Genomic DNA, 288 nt, shown 5'->3' with positions numbered 1-288 from the left:
CTGTCCTATTTGTCGTAGGGAAGTAGTAGGGTCTGCTGAAAGAGAAAATTCTAATTGAGATCTGAATTCTCAGCTCAGTTGAGAATTCTGAGCTCAGTTGCTGAGAATGGACAAACAATAGTCACCTGCTTATGTCCACTTCTGGAGTGATGCTTAAATAAAATAATTTAAATCTAATCTAAAATCGAATCCAAATATAACAATCTGAATGGAATTATAGGTTTTTAAAGGAATGATTGGAATTTGTCCAGTTTCTGTTCTTTACTAAAAAAAAAAAAAAAAGAAAAT

General features: G+C 31.9%; 1 protein-coding gene across 1 annotated transcript in view; it reads left to right on the top strand.

Moving 5' to 3' along the window:
* LOC144243383 (E3 ubiquitin-protein ligase RLIM-like) overlaps nt 1-141 on the top strand; it is a 10,509-nt gene extending 10,368 nt beyond the window's left edge. The window contains exon 4 of the mRNA XM_077778406.1: nt 1-141. Coding sequence (XP_077634532.1) covers nt 1-58 — 58 coding nt within the window. The 3' untranslated portion in view covers nt 59-141.
* The last annotated feature ends 147 nt before the right edge of the window (nt 142-288 follow it).

This window comes from Crocuta crocuta, unplaced genomic scaffold, assembly GCF_008692635.1.
Source record: "Crocuta crocuta isolate KB4526 unplaced genomic scaffold, BGI_CrCroc_1.0 scaffold4373, whole genome shotgun sequence".
NCBI classification, from domain to species: Eukaryota; Metazoa; Chordata; class Mammalia; order Carnivora; family Hyaenidae; genus Crocuta; species Crocuta crocuta.
Note: the sequence above shows the minus strand (reverse complement) of the source record. Positions and strands in the feature narration are given on the sequence as shown.